The 19,647-nt window shown below is 39.8% G+C and overlaps 1 protein-coding gene across 1 annotated transcript in view; it reads left to right on the forward strand.

Moving 5' to 3' along the window:
- LOC147718779 (sodium/hydrogen exchanger 2-like) overlaps positions 1 to 19,647 on the forward strand; it is a 537,314-nt gene that overhangs the window by 328,574 nt on the left and 189,093 nt on the right. The window contains exon 6 of the mRNA XM_086918760.1: positions 13,501 to 13,571. Within this exon, the coding sequence (XP_086774886.1) occupies positions 13,501 to 13,571 (71 nt within the window). The remainder of the gene's footprint in view (positions 1 to 13,500; positions 13,572 to 19,647) is intronic.

The raw sequence follows: 19,647 nt of genomic DNA on the forward strand, positions 1-19,647 counted from the left end.
ACCCTCCAAGAAAATGACCCGAGTGTTATAATCATTCCGGCCAATATAAGAAGAACAATAACTCCTAAACTTATAGAAAATGGACTGACACCAAGAGGTGGTACAGTCATATTCGTGGTAGGGGCACATGAATATCGGCAGATAGAGGTATTCTATTCATGGATACATTTTCCAGCAGCACAGGCTATAACAAAAGATTTCCACTTTTAAAAAATAGAGGAACCTCCGGGAGAATACACTCCTTTCGAGGAGATCGAAATCCCACTAAATTACCAAGAGCACCTGCTCTGGTTTAATGGCGCCCTAAAACACAATAATCACATCACCAGGCTCGGTCCACTAGGTAGAGCAGGAGCAACGTTGCCGGTTCTAGCCAGCTAGACACCACATCCAGACATTGATAAAATGTCAGTTCCTGAACTTTTAGCTCAGCTAAAACTCTTATTAAAAATACATAGACAATTGGTCCAATATGTCATGCGGACTTCAACAGTCCAACCGACAATCAATATTCCACAGCAGACCCCTCACCAGGGGAACACAAACAAAATCACACCACAGAACATACATGCTTGTATTGGTAAAGTACCCATGAAACAGGGACAAATTCCGTTCTGGTTAGCACAAAAAATTACCCAAATAGAGGCAGTTTTTCCAGATACTACTCCTACTGAGAAACACAGAATTCTGACTATCTGTCTCCCAATGGGGATCGCACCACATGTGGAGGACTGTGACACTTGGGGCACAGTCTTTGCTTCGATCTACACAAAAACACATGGTGTCCCGTCTATGGCGGTCATACCAGATGTACTAAGACAGATTCAAAATTAATACGGTCCAGAACCTGCTTTAACTCTGGGTATGAAATTACTGAAAGACTTCAAGCAGGTCTCTGCTATATTATTAGCCAACATAAAAGGTGAAGCAGCATCTGTGGCGATCCGCCAGAAATTGAAGGAAACAGATATAGCAGACCAACCATTTGAACTCGCCAGAATCATAGAAAAATCCTATGAAGAGCTAGGAAGAGATAGTTTGGGTGGAAACCGGTAAAACCCCAACTAACTGAAAATCCTGAAAAAACATTTATTAAAAATAATTAAAAAACACCAAAAAAGAGTTGGGATGGTAATAAACAATCCACTCCCAGGGAAAAACATTTCCAGCCCAGAGGAAATTCTCCTCAGCGTAGAGAGAGATCTCCAGGCCGGGAAGACAAGTCTCCCCAAAGGGAGCCCTCTGAAATAAGATATAACCTTAGAGATAGGGATAAAATAAGAAAACCAGACAGATATCAAGATGTTGATACACGTCCCTCTCTGTCCTTCTCACTCACTCTTTCTCGATCTTCCTCACAAAAATTGGAAAGAAGAGGACGGTCAGAACACAGGGAAGAGCACGTCAAGTCCAAAGACAAGGAACCTGCTCATCAAAGTAAAAAATTTAAATTTCCCAGAAAGAAGGTAGCAAGTATTAAAATTAAACATGCCGAGAATTCTGAGGACACAACTGAAAAACGGAGAGTAGGCGCAGACAATGCTAGACAGCGCAGCAGAAGTGACTATAGTTCGCAAGATCCTGATGAATCTTCTGGAGACAGTGGACACGAATGAATACATTCAGGTGGAAACTGCATACACACAAGTTATTGTGCCTCATAAACTATATGAAATAACATTACTTTTAGAGGGAGTTAAAACTAGGAAAATAAAAGGTCTCTTTTGGGAAAAACTTTCTAAAGGCTATGACATCATGTTAGCTGAGAAAGACTGGCCACCAGAGTTTGTCAGGGAGTGCCCTCATGGCGAAGAAATGATTATGCCTGCCTTCTCAAATCATATTCCGATTCATAAAAAATACAAATTGGCAAGAAAATGGGCAGTGGCCCAAGCTCCTGCTTTATACAATAATCATGTAGGATGGGATAAGGATTCTCCTCACCACAAAATCCAGTTAAAAAATCAGCCCACTGCAAAAAGGCAGTACCCAGTTAAACAAGAAGCTAGAAAGCAAGTCAGGGAGATCTTAGATCAACTTGAATATCAAGGGGTGATCGAAACATGCACCTCTCAAATGAACAATCCTTTGTTTCCTGTCTCCAAGCCAGACGATTCATATCGTCTAGTTTTGGACTACAGACACCTTAACTCCTGCAGTAAAACATATGCTGTACAAAACTCATATAGTGCAGCACTAATGAATAACATTGTGTGCAAAAAAAACATAAAACAACATTAGATATCTCTAATGGATTCTTCTGTCAAAGTATTGCCCCTGAAAGCAGGTATTTGACCACTTTCTCAATAATTGGATCGCAAAAACAATTTTTCCGACTCCCACAGGGATTCAAGAATAGCCCAGGATTATTCTCAGCAAGAGTTACTACAATACAAATATATGATGATGAGGCATTACCATATGTCGATGACATCTATCTCACAGATGATGACCTGGAGACTCACTTAAAAAGGGTGCACACCATAATACTTGGGTTCGCGTCAGAGGGTTACAAATTCAACTTTAAAAAGTCACAAATTGCCCATCTAACTGTCCTATTTTTAGGATATGAATTATCAAGTGAAGGCAAAAGCCTGGCAGACAATTTCTTAGAGAAATGTGCTGTACTCCAAGCACCAAAAACGCTGAAGAATTTACAATCAAAACTAGGTATCCTGAATTTCGGAAGAACATACATTCTAAACTATGCAGAGAGGGTTAAACCTCTCTATGAATTAATAAGACCAGATTTCAAACAATTGGACTCAGAAACACACAGAGATTTTGAGATCATTGCAAACAGACATGTTAGCTAAAACAAAATTACAAACTCGTGAAAACATACGCAATCTTGTAATCCGAGTCATCCCAGGAAGATGCGGATTCACATACCTGACCTCTAATGAGGGAGAAACGGTACCTATAGCTTACAAATCTCATTTGTACACTCAAGCTGAAATGAAATTCAGTTCTACAGAAAAAAATCTGACTGCGGTTCAAACTGCTGTAGCAAAAGAAAGAGTCCTAGCACAAGGTAAACGAATAATAATCGTTACACCGGTACCTGCCTTAGAAGCAGTAACAAAAGCAAGCATTCCAAATGCTAAAGCATTACATCCGAGATGGATACAATGGGTTAATTCTCTTGCTGCAACAGACGCAGTATACAAATTGATCCTAATTTAAAAACACAAGAATTTCTCCAATATGAATATGAATGTCCTCTGCAGACTGAAATCCTGCCTCTAGAACATTACGGTTGTATAATATATACAGACGGATCAGCACAACCCGCAGTTGGGGGAAAACAAGCATATAGTGCTGCATGCGCGATCGTTAAAGGTCGTTGGCATGAAGGGAAATTTAGACCAATGGTCACTAAAACTCATTCTCTAGGAGATTGTACAGCTCAGCGAGCTGAATTACTAGCATTTAAGATGGCGCTTGAAAATACCGATTGTGAATTCCCCACACTAATAGTGTGCGATTCATATTACTGCATTCAGTCTTATAATGAATACTTGCAGAACTGGGTTCAAAATGGCTTCAAAGATGCAAAAGGTGGCACAATAAAGCATAAAAGGCTTCGGGAGCAAGTAGTTCTTTTAAAGAAAGAACTACGAAAGACTCATGTGATACACGCAATAAGTCATCTACGTGATGGCGTTCACGTTGCAGGGAATTCATTGTCTAACACAGCCACAGCAGAAGCAGTTCAACCGGCTTCCGTAGCCACTGAAAAGCGTTCAGAAAAACAAATAGATGGAGAAACTATGCTGGCAGTAAAAGCCTCATTAAAAGGCGATTATGCAGCATTACCTCTCAACTATCCACTCAGTAATACATACATAATTGATGCAAACTCCGTTCCGTTTGCTCGAATCCCTGGAGTGGGGGATAGAGTAATTCCAAACACGAACCAGAGAATCTTCTTGCTACAAGAAGCACATATGGGTTTGGGTCTGAGGCACCAAGAGATCCTAGAATCTCTGATGGCACTACAATCAGTGTACTGGTGGCCGGAAATGAGCGTAGATATCTACTATTTTGCAAAAAATTGTAAGGACTGCAACAGGGATCGCAGTTGTGAACCAAACCAGCCTGTAGCCCTGATACCACTATTAGATAGCATGAGGCTATCTATAGCGCAGAAATCCAGTCGGAGAAATGCGTCCCATAATTAATAAAAGACTTAATTCACTTAAAAATGTGGCCCCAGCACTCGGCTGACGCCAGAACTATTATAAAAGATTTGCTAGTCTTTATCGGCACATACGCAATTGGCATGCTACATTCTGATCAGGGCCCTGCGTTTAGCTCTCGAGCTTACAAAGAGGCCATGAACAGCATGGGCATCGCATTGCGGTACTCTTCTCCCTTCCATCCTGAGGGAAATGCGGTGGTGGAAAGAAAAAACTGGGACATAAAGCAATCTATAACGGCGAGGGTATTAGGTTCGGGTGATGGGTGGGTCAAACATTTAACAAGTGTCCAACGTAGTCTTAATAATCTGCCAAGAAATTCTCTAAAAGGTCTCACTCCATATGAACTATTGTTCGGCATTAGAATGCTAATTCAGGACCTTGATTGTCACACTTCAGTGGTAGAAGAAAAATCCTTTGATATCAAAGATCGTTTGGCAGTTTTACAGGACTTAAATGAAACAAGAAAAAACCTGAGTAACATAAACTTGAAACAACAGCCGACAACCACTGAAGAAAAAACACCTGTCCCAGCAAGACCTGTCTGGATTCCAAAGATTGGGGATCTGGTCAGAGAAAAGATCGCGGTAAAGAAGGAATTTGGGCCTTCGTACAGAAAAGCAGTACCTGTCTTAACTATCAACGGAACAAAATCAATTGTACTACCGCCCCTTGCTGGTAAAAAGGAGAACAGAGTTGTATCCATCGACCTGGTAAAACCACAATCATGTGGCCAATAATAAGTAGTAGGCCAAGTGGACTCCCAAGAAATAGCAGAATACCGAAATTTGCTACAATCCAAGAGGCTCATACTGAGAGACTAATCACATTTGATAAATCTGCAGTGAGTAACAAAGGACCATGCAATAATGCCATGGAACTGGTGCCTCTTGAAACCCAAATTACAACAGTTCGTCAAGAAACACCAGTCTACAATGATGTAGCCCCTGACTATGCTAATGAAACAAAGAAAAATGCAAAAGCAAATGAAAATCAGGAAAAAATTCCAACAATTGACAGAACTGCATCTGGCTACTTCATCAATTTCGACGACTTCTCTGAAGATCGAAGCGAGCATGAAGAAACGCCTCCAACAAACACTTTCAAAGACAAAGTAATTGAACTTTTTCACCAACTAAAAGAAACATATCTGATTTCACCATGGATTGAATTTTAAATTGTGTTAGGTGTACTTACTCTCCTGCTTTGGCTCATCATGGTTCTATGTTTGGGAAAATTCATTGATGGAAAATATAGTACAATGGACACAGAAAGTCAGAACATCAACTTGGTCCTACAGCCTCACACATCCTCCCACATCGAGAAAAGAGAACTGACATCAGTAAACATCTCAGCCAATCCAATACCCGGTGGGGTAGCATGGGACAGAACTGATTATGACATTTTTGGCCCGGTTGAACTCTTGAAATATCTACATCAGTTCAAGGTTTCATTAGGTGACTTTGTGACACCAAGTACATTCTCTGATGATTGGGACTTTGAAAACATTAATAATATGATGTCAGATTTAGCAATGTCAGCAAAATTTACAGAACATGATTACTTACAGGGTTCATCGAATTATGAAGAGTTATACTGTTATAACCATTATGGTGATCACTATTTGCATAAAAGTGCTCAGCCTAGAAATGCTTTATCTTATAACCAATGGGAACACTGTCCAACTCCACCAAAAGGCAGTTCGAAAACATTTTTATGAGAAATTCCAGTACTTCTCAGGGTTTAATAACAGTGATCCAGAAACATTTTATTTTAAAATGTTAAGTAGAACAGGAATGAAAACAATGTTGACAAATACTAAACTGATTTATTCCGAAAAATTTTATGACAAAATTTCTAAATTTGGTTTGCAAAATTTGGAAAAACACCATTGAAACAAAAACGATCTGGGGTTCCAAAGATTGGCAAGTACAAGGCCTAGAAGCATTATGTATGGCCTGCATGATCCCAGAACAAATGATATTCTTGAATGACACAATTCAACAAACTACTTGTCTTGGCCTAGCTATGATAAAAGACTTAAAAAAAACGTCTATTCCGAAACCCATAACTGATAGTGACAGCACTGCAGATGTGGAGATAGACGTATCCCATATTTTACACCAAAACAAACCACATCCTGATTGGAAAAAGTGGTTGATCTGGCCAATAGACACGAATAACTGTCAAGATAGATTCCTGAACAAAACACAGGGGTTCAAAATAACCAGACCAGACCCTAGATACTCCCAGAGACAACATCCAGGGTTAGTTACAACATACAGTGTAGGGAAACATTGCCTTGAGTGGCTAGAGATATCCACACTGGCTGAAATTAAGCAACACTTGACTATACTTAAAGACGGTGCTGAATTGTGTGATTTCATAATGGGACCACGCAAACAGCGTCAAAAACGTTTCATAGCGACTGGTATATATGCTGCGAACAACGAAGCTTGGAAAGTAATGCAGATTGAAACAGCAGAAAAAATACGAGAAATTGATCGTATACATTTGGAAAAATCACTTTCTGTAGTGGGCAATGGGTTAACGACTCTGTCCTCCAGAATATATTGTATAACACAAAAAACAGGGGGGTCTACCAGCTAAGTTATGTGGCTGCACTGCCAATCCGAGTTAACAGAATCTCGGGGTGGATAAGTCACATCAAGGCAGCTTATTTCAAAACAAGGTGAACACTATATGTATAGGAAAAACCAACACGGTACAGATCATTCATACATGGTTGACAAATCCAAAACAAATAGCAAAGGGTTACCATCAAATTGACTCAATGATCAGTCCTATCATATGGCCAAACCCCGGTACAAATCAGGCTAGTCCCCTGATCATTGGGACTTCAAGCGCCGCACCATTAGTTGATGGTCAAGGATTTGGTCCACCCATACAAACAGACCAACAATGATGGCGGATCTTTGATGGTAAAGTGAGAAACCGTGCAACAGAAAAAATAGTGACTTTAAAATCGGATGGAGTGTCCTCCTATTTCTAACTTTATTCTACGGACGAACCACACCTCCTAATTAAAAACATAGAACAGTGCAAAAAAAGGACAGTCAACAAATATCTGTCTAATAAAGGGCCTACATGTTTCTGCCTAGCGGGTATTTTATCCCATGGCATTCGTCAGGGCCTCTGTTCTTGCAATAGTTGCACTAAGTAGTGATGAAACAAAAGAAACACCACCACCACTAAAGTGAAAAAGTAGGATGTAAAAGGGTTGAGTACGATACAACCTGTACCAACCAATGACATTAACCCTACATGTCAGATAGGAAATACGAATTCTATGGAGGAAAATGCATAGTCATTATAAACTTACTATGTCAATACCCTATACAATGTGTTTCACCAGAAACAATTTCCAAGAAAACATTGTATTTATGCTCACCCTTCATGGTAGGGAAATGGACCTCACCTCACCTGGACCTGCTCAGGTTCTACGAGGCCCCGCACTACATAAATATAAGCGGTAAAACAGAAGTAGAGCACCCATAGAGCATAATTACACAGTCTATTCCAGTGCCCAACATTCCTGTCCATTAGATCCCCTTACATCTAGGGACCAACATGTGAGGAGACTCTAGTAACTGAAATATCTGTGCCCAGCCCCTTGGACTCCCAGGTCTAACTTCCAACACAAATATATCCTCATAGAGGTTAATTATCTATTCATAGTGGGACTACTACTGAGTTGCAGACTCCAACAACAACATTTTTTCTGGCTTTGTTATCCATACTGAGCTTCCTGTGGCTTCTCATATAATGAATCAGCTATAGAATCACCTATCCGTTGGTACCTCAAAGCTCACATCTGAATCTTTGGGGTTGCACCGACCTGTAGATGGACTCTCCTTAAATATTTAACTTGGGGTTTGTTGGTATTGTAACCCTCCGCCTCACTTGTCAGAATAGCAACAATAAATGGCAGTTCTTTACTCTCAAGAGCGATTATTTTGCCACCCCCAGTGCTTATCTCTGCTGAATTGGTAGCAAATAACCAGAAAGCATTATTATTACCCCGTTTGTTGTAAAGTTAAAAGCGCACTACTTTACACTCGAAATCTCGCGGGAATTCGCGCTCTAAACTACAGCATGAGGTCATCAGCCCCATTTTGGTAGTTGGTTAGGTGATATTATGCAGTGATGATCGAGGGTCTATTACAGCTTCCGGTCGTTCAACCAGCTCCGATCGATGGCAGTGATCCAATCAACGTGACCAATAATGTGATGCACTCGGCATTTACGCTGGGTGTGTCGCGCAACCACTCGCATTAGGGACATCGCTTTCCCAAATGCAAGGGACTTTGTCTCGTGTCGAGAACTCGCGAGATCTCTTATACTCTGAACTACACAATGTAAATGTAAATGTGGGTGTACTTGTAAAGCGCACTGCGACTCCATGGAGTATCCTGGCGCTGAAGACCGCTGGGGAACCCGTCCTGGTTTTCGCTGTGAGATGGTCCCTTTCTGGGTATCTCCAAGGTGAACCCAGGCATCCCCGGCGTCCGTGGGGGGCCGTTGTAGAGATGAGGCAAGCTTAATGCCCAGAGTTGCCGAGTGTGTTCCCTGGTTGGAGTAGGCACCGAGGTGAGAATTATCGTTTTGACCCTGGTCCACGACCCTGCCGTGTCGGGAATTGAACCCTGGTCCCGGGCCATTCTCTGCTTACGGGTCTGCCGCCTCTAACCAGTGAGCCATACCGCTCCACAATGACCTCATGTCGGCCATTGTGGTGGTTTAATTATAAATGACATTTCTAGCAATGTTTAGCAACCCAGCTCTGTGGCTCACAGTCTTACAAATACGGTATTTGAACCCATTGGGTTTTAGGCATTGCTAAATATTTACATCCATAGTACAAATGCCCACTCAATATGTATCCCCACAGCAAAGGGCACCAAATAAAGAGAGGGGCATCCTCTTGTAAAACCTGGTGGTACAGAATCCACTATTCCTGTGGTACATCTACACCTTTTTTTAATGTTTTAATGTAGAATGTCATGATAATGAGGTCACTAATAGTCATGATGGTATATGACACTGTATCTCTTCACTTAGGTCCTCACTACGGTAATGAACCTAAAGCCACGCCGCATTGATCTATGACATCTCTAATAGGTGGTAAAATGTATGTCTAAGTACATAGGAAGCAGTGGCTTATTCTGAGGTCATGATAGAGTAAACTGATCCCTCAAATGGATCCCTATAACAGAGTTCAGGGAATATCGTCGTTCAATCCGATGGTATCGGTCTGGAGCTTATAAATCCATTTTTGTTCCTTTAAGAAAAGGTAACTTGATACATCACTTATATGTCCAGGTATAAAAGGCTTCTCGAAGACTGTCCATTGGAAGTCAGTCTCATTGTGTTGTTTCTCCAAGAAGTGTCTTGTGAGTTTTGTGTGGGACTTCTTGCAGCGAAAAGAGCTCTTGTGCTCTAACATTCTCGTGCGGACTTTTAGGGTTGTCATACCCACATATCTAGTAGAGCAGCTGCATGTCAACATATAGATTAAGTTATTGCTGTTGCAGTTGCTAAAAGTGCACTGCACCCATGGTCTATTGGTACCAGTGTCTATCTCACTTGTATGTTTTGTCTGGGGGCAAACAGAACAAGTGCCGCATGGGTGGTGCCCCACCACCGGAGGGAGATTCCACAGGGTATCGCCAATTTTCTTCATGGTTTCTTTCGGGCGTGTGTGCACAAACCGGTCCCGAATGTTGCTAGCCCGTTTAAACGCAAATACGGGCTGCGCTATCTTGTCCTTACTATGATTGAGAATGCGCCAGTGTCGCCTCACGATTTTTTGAATACTGTTGCTTCTAGTATTAAAATTACTCACAAAAGTGATTCTTTCTAATGGTGGTTTTGGAGTAGGAGGTTCAAGGAGGGCTTCTCTGTTGTTATTCATTGCTCTTTTCCTTGACCTCTTGATCAATGAACTGGTAATAGTGTCTTTCTTTCAGTTGTGTGCACAGGTTACTGGCATGTGCTTCAAAGTCCTCCTTTTTCGAGCAGTTCCTTCGAACTCGAAGGAACTGCCCATAGGGTAGATTTTGGCGTAGGGACTTAGGATGATAGCTCTCGTAGAGGAGCAGAGAATTGCGCGCCATGGGTTTCCTATAAAGCTCACTCTGCAAGCCTGCAGGTGTGGCATAGATAGACAAATCCAAAAAGGCAATCCTCTCTTTATGCGCCTCCATGGTGAATTTGAGATACTGGTTCTGACTGTTAAGCCACAGATGGAATTCTTTGACTGAGTCTAAAGTACCTCTCCACGGGAGTTCAAATCATCCGTGCAAGTCCGTGATTCTCTCCAGACGATTCCTGGCCTACTTATGTGGCCATCTCACTACGATATTTTAGACCCTCGTGACAGCCCGAGAACTTTTGAAAGAAGCTGGACACCTCTCGACGGTTGTCTTCACCATCAATCCTAATCAACCTCCATTATAGAATCCAGACCCCTCATCAGAGTCCAGCGTTTTGAATGTGTCAGATTCACTGCCCCCTTTTGCGCCCTTGTCCTGATGAAGACCCTCTAGCAAGGTTTCTGCATGCCTGCATCAGTTTGGGTCGAAACATTGACACTCCTTCCTATCTTCAGCCTCTTTCCTGATTTATCATTTGTGATTTTGTTCTTCTGAGGCATGAGTTTGTTTTAATCAATTTATGAATTGTGATTTTCAGTTTGTCAATTAATTATTAGTTCTGGTTTATTGAGGTCATAGTGACCATTGTTCTATTACTCATTCAGTCCCTTCACCATCCAATCACTACCCTTCCCTTTCCTTCTCTTTAGGGGCATCAAATGTGATCAATTACTGATGTATTTTATGAATAATTTTTTATGGTATACGTTGTGAATAAAAACAATGTTGTTATAATTTCTTTGAATTCATTTAAGCTGTTCATTTATGGTTTATTCGTTTTAGTATTTGGGACCACATTGTTTGTATCACTTATTCACCCAGGTCCCAGCGACTCATTGGGTCAACCCGTGTTTTTACAGTACTTTGTTCATTGTGGCAAGTTTTATTATGTCCTCAGAAGTCTGACAGTTTTGCGTAGACAAGGAGAGTATAACACACTCATATGCTCAGTTAACCCATCATTGACAGTCGCCAATATGCTTATATATTACGCTATGTTTAGTTATGATCAAGTCCCAATTACATGTAAGTTACACTTTCCAATATTCCCACATTCTATTTCCATGTAGCCCACCTCAAATGTCTGTTTTTCTAGCAAAATACTTTGTCCCTTGCTAGCTCAGTGTGGATCGAACAGTGCTAATCCTAGTTTATACACTTTGCTAGAAAAACAAACATTTGAGATGAGCAGATTCAGAGTGTTGCTGATGCTGTCAGGTGCTCTAAACAGGAGCTGCTTTCCACCTAAACTTGGACATCACCCAGAGTTTTCTGCTTCTTTTTTGCGTAATTTAAGCAGAACTCTAAGTCTGAAAGGGTATAGTTTTGACTTATAATGGATACTTCATTGTGTCTGGTCAAAGCGAAACATCTCTAAAGAGCTATAATGGTAGCAAAGCACGTATCAGGGGTTGCTTTTATTCATTTAAGGGTAGCTTGATAAGTCTTTTACCAATATAAAGCTGTAATACTGTGCTTGCAGTGGTATAAGGCTTTTGTCAGTTTATAGTTTGGCGTGGATGGCACAATGCTAACCCTGTGCTTAAAGACTTTGCTATGAGAATGGCAAAATACTGTGTACCTTTCTAGATCAGCATGGATGGCCCTGTGCTAATTCTAGCATACTTTGCTAGGAAAACAGAAATTGGTTGACAAGCATATGTCACTGGTGTAGGGTGCTCTCTACTGGAGCTGCTCTCCACCTAAACCTGGGAACAACTCAGAGTTCTTTCCTTCTATTTTTGCATAATTTTTGCGGCACTCTAAGGCTGAAAGGGTATTGTTTTGCTTATATATATATATATATATATATATCTACAGTACACATAGCAAGAAGAAAATGTCTCTATGGATTGTTAATGTTGTGTAAGGTGCCCCTTCCTGCACAAAAATTATCCTGGCTGTAACACAGGCACCCTTGCACCATGATGCAAGGTAGCCAATATTGGCCCTAGGCTACTGAAATGACACCAACGCAGGGGGAAAAGACAGGAATGCACGTAATGGGTAAAGACGGTGCATTCCTGACCTTACCCTGTGATGCAAGTTAGCACAGCAAGGTAACTTGCTGCGCTGCCCTGCAACACCATTCTAATTAATATGCCCCTAAATGTCCGGCCAACAATGTTATATATAGATGTTTTCACCCCAATTCAATCATTTAAGGGCAGGGTTTTCATCAAAATAGCAAGATAGTAAGATCCTTGGTGTAGGTAATAGTTGTGTTGGATAACACTATTGTGCAAGTGCATAGAGATCTATTGGTGATTAAATACATTCTTACAATCATATCTTTGTATGAGCGATTTCATTTTCAGATGCCATTTTACACCTGTGAGGCTATTATGGAATAATATTGCCCACAGTATCGATGTTTCACCGTCCACAACGGCCATCACATTCATTTTAAATGTGACAGCCATGCAGGATCTTCAAACTGACGAACCACCACATACAATACCATTGCGGGACATCCACCCACTGCTATGTTCAGTTTTGTTATTGCAAGGATATGCCTGCCTGTGTAGGTGGCAGCATGTGTTCTTTTACTACTTTTATTCTTTTAATGTACCTTGTGTATTGTGTTGAGATTGTGTGTGAGCTCATTGTTTTTGTGTAAGTGGATGAATGCAAGAATGAGTCAGTAGGTGGATGAATGGACACATGAGAGCTAAGATGAGTGACAGAGTGCAAGCATGTTATCAAAATGAATGCCTTAAACCATCATTGACTGAGAAGGTACTCAAATTACAAAGCCAGTCCTATTGGTGTTGTAATGCTTGCTCAAGTTGTGAAGAAAGAGTGACTGTCGTTCCACTTCATACTGAGTGAAAAATCTAAATTTCTGGTCGACCGAATACTGAGCAGAACATGTAAAAATGTTAATGTAAAGTAACTGTCACTTTTATTCACTGGTTGTATTTGTATAAATAGCAGGCTGGATGCAGCAATGACCGAGTGAATTCAGAGGGGGTGGTATGGCCATCTATGACACAACACACAGAGGAGGTACATGCCTGAATGGTAGTTTTCAGAGCTGTGACATTGTTACTATGAGACTTGTAACTGTTAGGTGTGAAACCGATTCCCAGTGCTTTACAACTTTCTGGTTTCACTTGTAGGTATTAGACCATTTGCTGGCTGGCATTGAAGATGTCTGTGGACACTGGGGGCAATACTCATGGAAAGACAAGTAAGAATCCGCCAACAGATAATCTATGTAGGTGAAATGAATGCTTTATGTCCTTCTGAGTGACCGAAACTGCACATATTTGAATGGCCCAAATTTTCTGATGATTCTTGGTTTGGTGACTACAACTGTAGTTGAGATTTGAGGTTAGAAATTAAATGTGAGTTAATTGCTTGTAGACTACAACTTTTTTTATTTTCTCCTTTGTCATTCCTGCATGCGCAGAGCAGAGTATCAGTGAAGGACAATGGTAGGGTGAGTGAGCAAGGGAATGCAATACATATTTTAATTTTAGTTTACTTTTTATAGAAAGTTCAGAAAAAGGTTTTGCATCTGTGCTAAAAAATGTACTAATAGGCCAAGAACTGTGAAAATATTGTTAACAAAAATATTTACCATAGATTGTAAACATCCTAATGGCCAGAAGTAAGTGCACATGTATTCTTCCTGCTTATACACTAATACTGAGAGTTGGGAAAATATTCATTTTAAATATAACTGCGACCTGTTTGCAAAGTTTGTTTGTAGCACATTGAGTGGTACTACTATAATAGCGCTAAAGTACAAAACAATTCTATTCACAAACTTACAAGTGTAGATCTCCATTCTGCCTCTTCTGTCTTTTCTAATAGAATGGTTGAGGAGACCAAGGGAGTGCTTGAAAAATGGGGTTTACTAACTGCACAATAGGTGAGTTTTAGGGAGGAGTACGAAAGGGTTACGGAGGTTAGATAGGGGCTTAGGGTGTAGTTGTATACCTGCTTGAAAAGAGTAAGCAGAATATTACTATTCACAAAGTGTACTTCTAAAAATATCAGAGCCAAAAATGAGTCCCATAGAAAACAATTAAGATAAGGGCTTAAAATACTACCCCATAGCAATTAATGTTACATTAAATACAAATATCTAAAACATGTATTTAATGTTAAAAAATGATCTAAAGATAACACATATTTTATTTAATGTTAAATATTTGAATAGCTTTTAAAATTAAAAAATGAATGTCATTTTATTTTTGTTAAAATGTAATTAAATTACTTTTAAACAACTCTACCGATCGCATGTAATAATTAGCATACAAACTATCATCTTTTTCATGTTATATATTCATTAGAATTAATACAGATTGTTACAGCACAATTGAATTCATTTGGAATGACATATTTAATTATTAAATTTTTTTAAAATTAAATAAATAGTTCATTGTAAAGATTTTGTACACAAAGTTGTGAAATAAAATGTTTGTATTTATTATACAACAATAATTGCAAATAGCTATGCATAGAACCAATTGAAATGTATTTAAAAAAAATAAAATGACATTGTATTTCAAATTAAAAAATGGTATCAAACATTTTATCTGTAAATAATATTTTCAAAATATGTATATTTTTAACATTCAATTTAATTTACAAATATTTTTTACAAGTCAAAATAAATGATTTTAATTTAAGATTTCCTATATGGCTCTTTTTAAGTGACATTTTCAATTATCTCCTATGGGAGGTTGTTGCTGTATTAGTAGTTGCCCATGTATGGTGCGGGACTTACTACTCCTCCTTTTTGGCTGCATTAGCTTACACTCATAAATTTGACTCCACTTCCTGTTTCAGGAGGTGGAGACTTGTAAATGTAGACTTTCGAGGAACTATTCACTTACAATGGCAAATATTCAAAAGTAGTACATTTATTCAAAAGTGTAAAAGTAAGGCAATAAGTGCATACTATGGTCAGGAATAAGTTTACCAAATATTTTAAAGTCCTTCTAGATGACATTTCCCCATTAATAGAATATCATCTCTAAAGCCAGAATCCTGACTGGGAGACTAGAAGCCTGTTGTGACTTTCCGTATATATTTTATGATGCTGATTGCTTGCCTGCAAATACTGAGAACTGGGACATCACTTCAAGTTTAAATGGAGTACCTTTGGCCTTCTCCTGTAGGCAGTGTTTGCATGAATGGCAATGCTAGGAAGTTTCAGGTGGTTAATGATAGTGTAGTATATGGAGGAGATACCATATGTTCCTTCAAGCAATTATTGTTACAAACTATCTAGAATTTCCTTCAAGCAAGCACTCATGCATGCACCCTCATCTTCTGTTTCCCCATCAGTGTCACACGATGACTTGTGTGCATCAGATTTGGTTCCATAGGGAATGATGTTAAGGCTAGGTTATGCAATCAACAGATATGGGGTAAAACTGAGTGGCAGTGGGTTAACACTCAGATGAGGGCATCAGTCTCTCTACCCACATGTATGTTGTGGAATTTGGGGCAGTGTGGAACTACAACGATCAGAAGAGGTAATTTGTCCCATCTATGCTTCATTTATGCTTAGCTACCCCTCAGCCACACTAACTAGACCCATGCCCTCCTCTGTATGTCTACCCAGCTTTACACAGCCAGTACAAGACTATGACTGCACCAAAACATATCTTATCTCTCTGGTATGGCCACAGTAGATTACAATTGAAAAATGAAGTTGATCCAAGATATGGAGATCTCCTAGATACCTCTTTAGTGAGATTTACTGCTGCTTCATTTTTTAAACCAGGCTTTATTGGGGTTTTATATAGTTATTTCTACAGCATCAAATGTTTGTTTTACTGCTGCTAAATGCTGCAGAACACACCGACAGACATGTCACCTCAGGTCGCTGGAGACAGTAGGCAGCACCCTCCAGAGTACTGTTCAATGAGCCCAGATGGCTCTTGGAGGTGCAGGAGTCATGAGCTCAAAGCTAGGGATGTCAATTGAAAGCACTAAAATACATATAATGATGTATTGATAAGTGTTGTAGCAGCAGAAGACTCACACTTCCAGGGCTATCTACATTCCATTGTAGCGCTGACTTGGTTACTCTGAGATGGATTCCACAAGGTGCTCCAGCAGGTGCTACCATTGCTTGTGAAGGTTACATACTCCGTGGACTCTGCTCCAGAGCGTTTCAGGTTGCTGGCATCACAACATATTGCAGAAGCTTATTACATAAAGATTAACACATCTAAAAGTAAAGTTGTGTGTTTCCATGGAAGGAAAAAGCCGAAATATGGACATTTGGTATGGTCTTTGAGTGATGAAATATTAGAAATGTAGGGAATCATACATTTTACTGGGGATGATAGTGTGTGGGAATTTAAGTGAAAAAGCCCACATGGAAAACAATAAGACAAAATCCAACTCTAAGACTACATTTCTGGGTGTCCTTTATATGGCCACTGGGAGAAGCACTTTGCACTTTTATTGGAGGTCTATCGAACTAATATCCTTGCCTTTTTATTATATGCTAAGGAATCGATTGATGTTGCAAATTCTTTTTTTTAAAAATATAATGGAAGGCTTAGTCCTTAGACGTTTGCCCTCTCGGTTGCGGCTTCAAGGTTAGAATTTGGGTTGAGAAGTGCTTTTGTGCAGGGTCTCTAAGGGGATGTGCGCCGGGCCATGTGCCTAGCAAAGAGTTATCATGGTTCATTAAGGTTTTGTATAAGAAAAGAAATTGTAAATGGCTCAAAAGAAAACTCATTATTTATAGAAATGTTCTAGCTGTATTTGCATCAATTAGATCCCGCTTTGATCTTCACTCTGACAATGCAGCAATTAAAAGTTAGTCTAAAACAAGCCACATGGTCTTTCATCTGGATTGGGGGGTATGAAAACAAAAAAGGTGCTTGCATTCCGCTATTGATTCTTGTTTAATAAATGAAGCACTATATTTTTGGGAACCTGGAGTGAGACGCTTTTGGATATGTTTGAGGCACGTTATGCTCCCACTAAATCCCCTGTTGGCAACATGGTGTGGCTCTTCAGCAGTTTTTAATTTGGGCCAAAATAGTCCTCAAGATCCTAACCATGTCTTATTTCTTTCCCCTGCTCTTTTATTATGTTGGTGGAATTGGTTAAGGCTTATATGTTTGCAGTTGTCTATCCTCTCAGCCCCAGCAGTATTCTAGTTGCTTTATGTAACCCAGAGTGAAATGATTTGTAACTTTTTAAAGTGCTTTTTAAAGCTATATTAATGATGTCTTAGTCTGTATTGTATTGAGGCTTTTATTGACTTTTAAGAAGGAATCTTGGCTTTTTATGTATTATATATCTTGATCTTGTTGTTGTATATGTTTTGCATTATATATTTTTTACATATCTTGTATGAACGGCACAAAAGTAACTTTATGTACTTTTTGGTGCTTCCTGCTATTTGGGAAACTGTTTAGAATTTTGTATATTCTGATTGTGGGATCTATTGCCATGGCTGTTCCCTTGTAATCTGTGCACAAATGGAACTCAATTCAATCAATTAAATCTTTATTCAGCACTTAAAAAGACACCATAAAAGTACATAAGCAAATACATTTTTAAAAATATTTAAAACAGATGCATGTTTAAAAAATGATTTAAAAAGGCCACAATGTATTGCAATCATTTAAAAACGGTTCTAAAAAGTAAGACTCTGATTACAGGGCAATACAGTCTCTTGCTTCTCTAGTGTTCTTTAACCTTAATGCCACCTTGATAAAGCTTACTGTGCAGAACAGTGTATGAGCATCCTGGGCTTCCTGTAAAAACATTAATGCTGCTTTCGCTCGTCTAAATTTAGCTTCCTTCAGGATCCCCACTAAAAACTTATGTCTAGGGACAGAATAAAAACAGCATAAGAAAACAAAGTGAAGGGTATCCTGCGTAGATCTATCGTCGCAGCCGCAGGTACCCTTCAACTCCAATGATGGGGTGAAACCAGAGGGGACAAAGAGTAGATGGTGTAACATATTAAGTCTGAAACGAGTCATGTAGAATCTATCCTGTGCATTATACTGCACTGTGAGGTATGGTTCCATTACCTGGGTCTGTTTCAGTGAGCAATAGGTCAAGACTGTAGATTTACTCTTTTCAGCAACAGCCCTATTAGTAACTGTCTTATCCTTGAAGAGTTTTTTGACCATTAACTTGTTCTGAGTGCATAAGGTATCCGGTGCTGTAAAAAAGTTTTTACAGCCAATTGCATCCAAGGAGTCCTTTACAAAATTTATCCAGGGAATTTGACCCCCTCTGTCTCATTTCAGGCAGTCTTTAATTATTTGCCTAGTAAGGCCTGCCTCTGGGTTAGTCCAGATTTTAATCCAAGATAATAGCGGTCTGATCTTAATTCGGTCCTCAATGTAGGGCTCTCCCAACTCTTCGTGTGTTATATAGGCTGGAGTACTCTGTGGCACTTTCAAGATTCTTTTGAAAAACTTGTTTTCCTCAAACTGAATCTGATGCATATGTTTATTTGAGAAACCCCATACTTCTGAGCCGTAGGTTACTTTCGCACAGCAGATTGACCTATACAAGTTTAGCACTTGTTCTGGTGACCATCTGCCAAGTCTTCTCCCATAACCCATTATAGCCCCCGATGAGGCCACCAGTTTCGCTGCATGCTTTTCCATGAGGGGTTGGATATTTAGGTGTTCATCAAATAACACACCTAAATAGGAGAAAGACTTGACCTGGCCTGGTTTGTGAGAGCCTATTTTGTATGCAAATTTCCTGTTTGCTGTCTCTCCCGCTATCATAACATAGGATTTTTCCAGGTTAGGTGAAAGGTCGAGTGTAGCCATAAAGTTAACAAATCCGTCAATCAGCTTCTGGAGCCCCAATGGTGTTCTTGCTAGCAGCACCGCGTCGTCCGCGTAAAGCAGCACGGGCACTTTACGATGTCCTATTTGGGGGGGATCCACCCTCAGTTTAGATAGTTCTTTGTCCAGATTATTAATATATAAAGAAAATAAAAATACAGCCCTGACGCACTCCACTCGTGCATAAAAATTGATCCGTCTTGCTGCCCTCTTGATTATATCGGGCCATGGCTGAAGTGTTCCAGTGAAGGGCTTTGAGGATGTCCACTAATTTCTGTTCCACTCCTATATTTATCATCAAAGCCCATAGTTTTTCTCTATTTACACGATCGAAGGCCACAGAAAGGTCCATAAACCCCATATAAATGGCCCCCTTGCTAGCGATGGTATACTTGGCGGTCAAAAGATATAAGTTCAGGCACTGATCGGTCGTAAATCTACCCTCCCTGCACCCATATTGTATGT

Source organism: Lissotriton vulgaris, chromosome 4_1 (assembly GCF_964263255.1).
Source record: "Lissotriton vulgaris chromosome 4_1, aLisVul1.2, whole genome shotgun sequence".
Taxonomy (NCBI): Eukaryota; Metazoa; Chordata; class Amphibia; order Caudata; family Salamandridae; genus Lissotriton; species Lissotriton vulgaris.